The sequence below is a fragment of the Hibiscus syriacus genome, unplaced genomic scaffold (assembly GCF_006381635.1).
Source record: "Hibiscus syriacus cultivar Baekdansim isolate YM2019G1 unplaced genomic scaffold, ASM638163v2 tig00110551_pilon, whole genome shotgun sequence".
Classification (NCBI taxonomy): domain Eukaryota; kingdom Viridiplantae; phylum Streptophyta; class Magnoliopsida; order Malvales; family Malvaceae; genus Hibiscus; species Hibiscus syriacus.
Genome location: NW_024062778.1, coordinates 1,819,475 through 1,820,270, shown reverse-complemented (window position 1 = coordinate 1,820,270; position 796 = coordinate 1,819,475). Strand labels below are relative to the sequence as shown.

The window sequence follows — 796 nt, the reverse complement described above, 5'->3', positions numbered from 1 at the left end:
CAATATTCTATTCCATTGCCACATCAGCTTACAAGCAGTCCACTCAATTCGAAAAAATATAAACATATGCAGTACAGATACAGAGTTACAAGCAAACACATCACTCAATACAGATGTCCTATATAACACATTACTCAAGAAGAAGAAGATAAGATTGTTGAATGGGCCATTAATTTAGTCCTTGGTGGGTGGCTTCACAATCAGGACTGCACATTTTGCATGGTGTGCACAGTAGTCACTCACGCTTCCCAAAAATGCCCTGTTTTTTTCCATTTTATCAGCAATTGAAAGACAAATAGTAATCCATCGCAGAATAAAAGAAAAAGCTCACCTTTTGATCCTTCCAAGCCCACGGCTGCCAACAATAAGGAGGTCAACATTCATGTGCTCACTGATTTCACATAACATATCCTTAGGATCCCCCTCCACTATCACTGTTTCTGCTTTCACCTACAATCAAAACTATATTAATCTAAAACACACTGTAAATCAAACACCTTGAAGAGTTGCCACACCTTGTTGCTGCATATCTCCAAAGCCTGTGACAGTATAGAAGCTGAAGCCTGTTCTTCAGCTTTCCTTTCTGAATCCCCCACCGCTGTTGATGGGAAAACAGTAACTCCAACTCCGGCGGGGATGGCAGAAGGAGCCACCCCATAGCGCTTGGATGGTTGGTGAACATGAGCAAGAGTCACCATGTTTGGTTCCCCACCGGCACTGAAAAGGTTAGTCACCGCCCATTGCAGAGCATAGAAGCTCTCCTCACTCTCATCGATACCCACTATAGCTCTCATTC

The 796-nt window shown here is 43.0% G+C and overlaps 1 protein-coding gene across 1 annotated transcript; it reads right to left on the bottom strand.

Moving 5' to 3' along the window:
• On the bottom strand, nucleotides 1-796 carry LOC120131281 (universal stress protein PHOS34-like). The gene is made up of 3 exons (XM_039148299.1): nucleotides 516-796; nucleotides 332-450; nucleotides 1-259 (listed from the first exon to the last, which is right to left on the bottom strand). The coding sequence occupies exons 1-3, from the start codon at nucleotides 792-794 to the stop codon at nucleotides 175-177; spliced, it is 483 nt and encodes a 160-aa protein (XP_039004230.1). The 5' UTR covers nucleotides 795-796; the 3' UTR covers nucleotides 1-174.

Coding starts and splice junctions, on each gene's coding strand:
- LOC120131281 (XM_039148299.1), bottom strand. CDS start 794: ATGAGAGCTATAGTGGGTATCGATGAGAGTGAGGAGAGCTTCTATGCT. Junction 451..515: donor TGGAGATATGCAGCAACAAG/GTGTGGCAACTC, acceptor TTTTGATTGTAG/GTGAAAGCAGAAACAGTGAT. Junction 260..331: donor GGGCTTGGAAGGATCAAAAG/GTGAGCTTTTTC, acceptor GGAAAAAAACAG/GGCATTTTTGGGAAGCGTGA.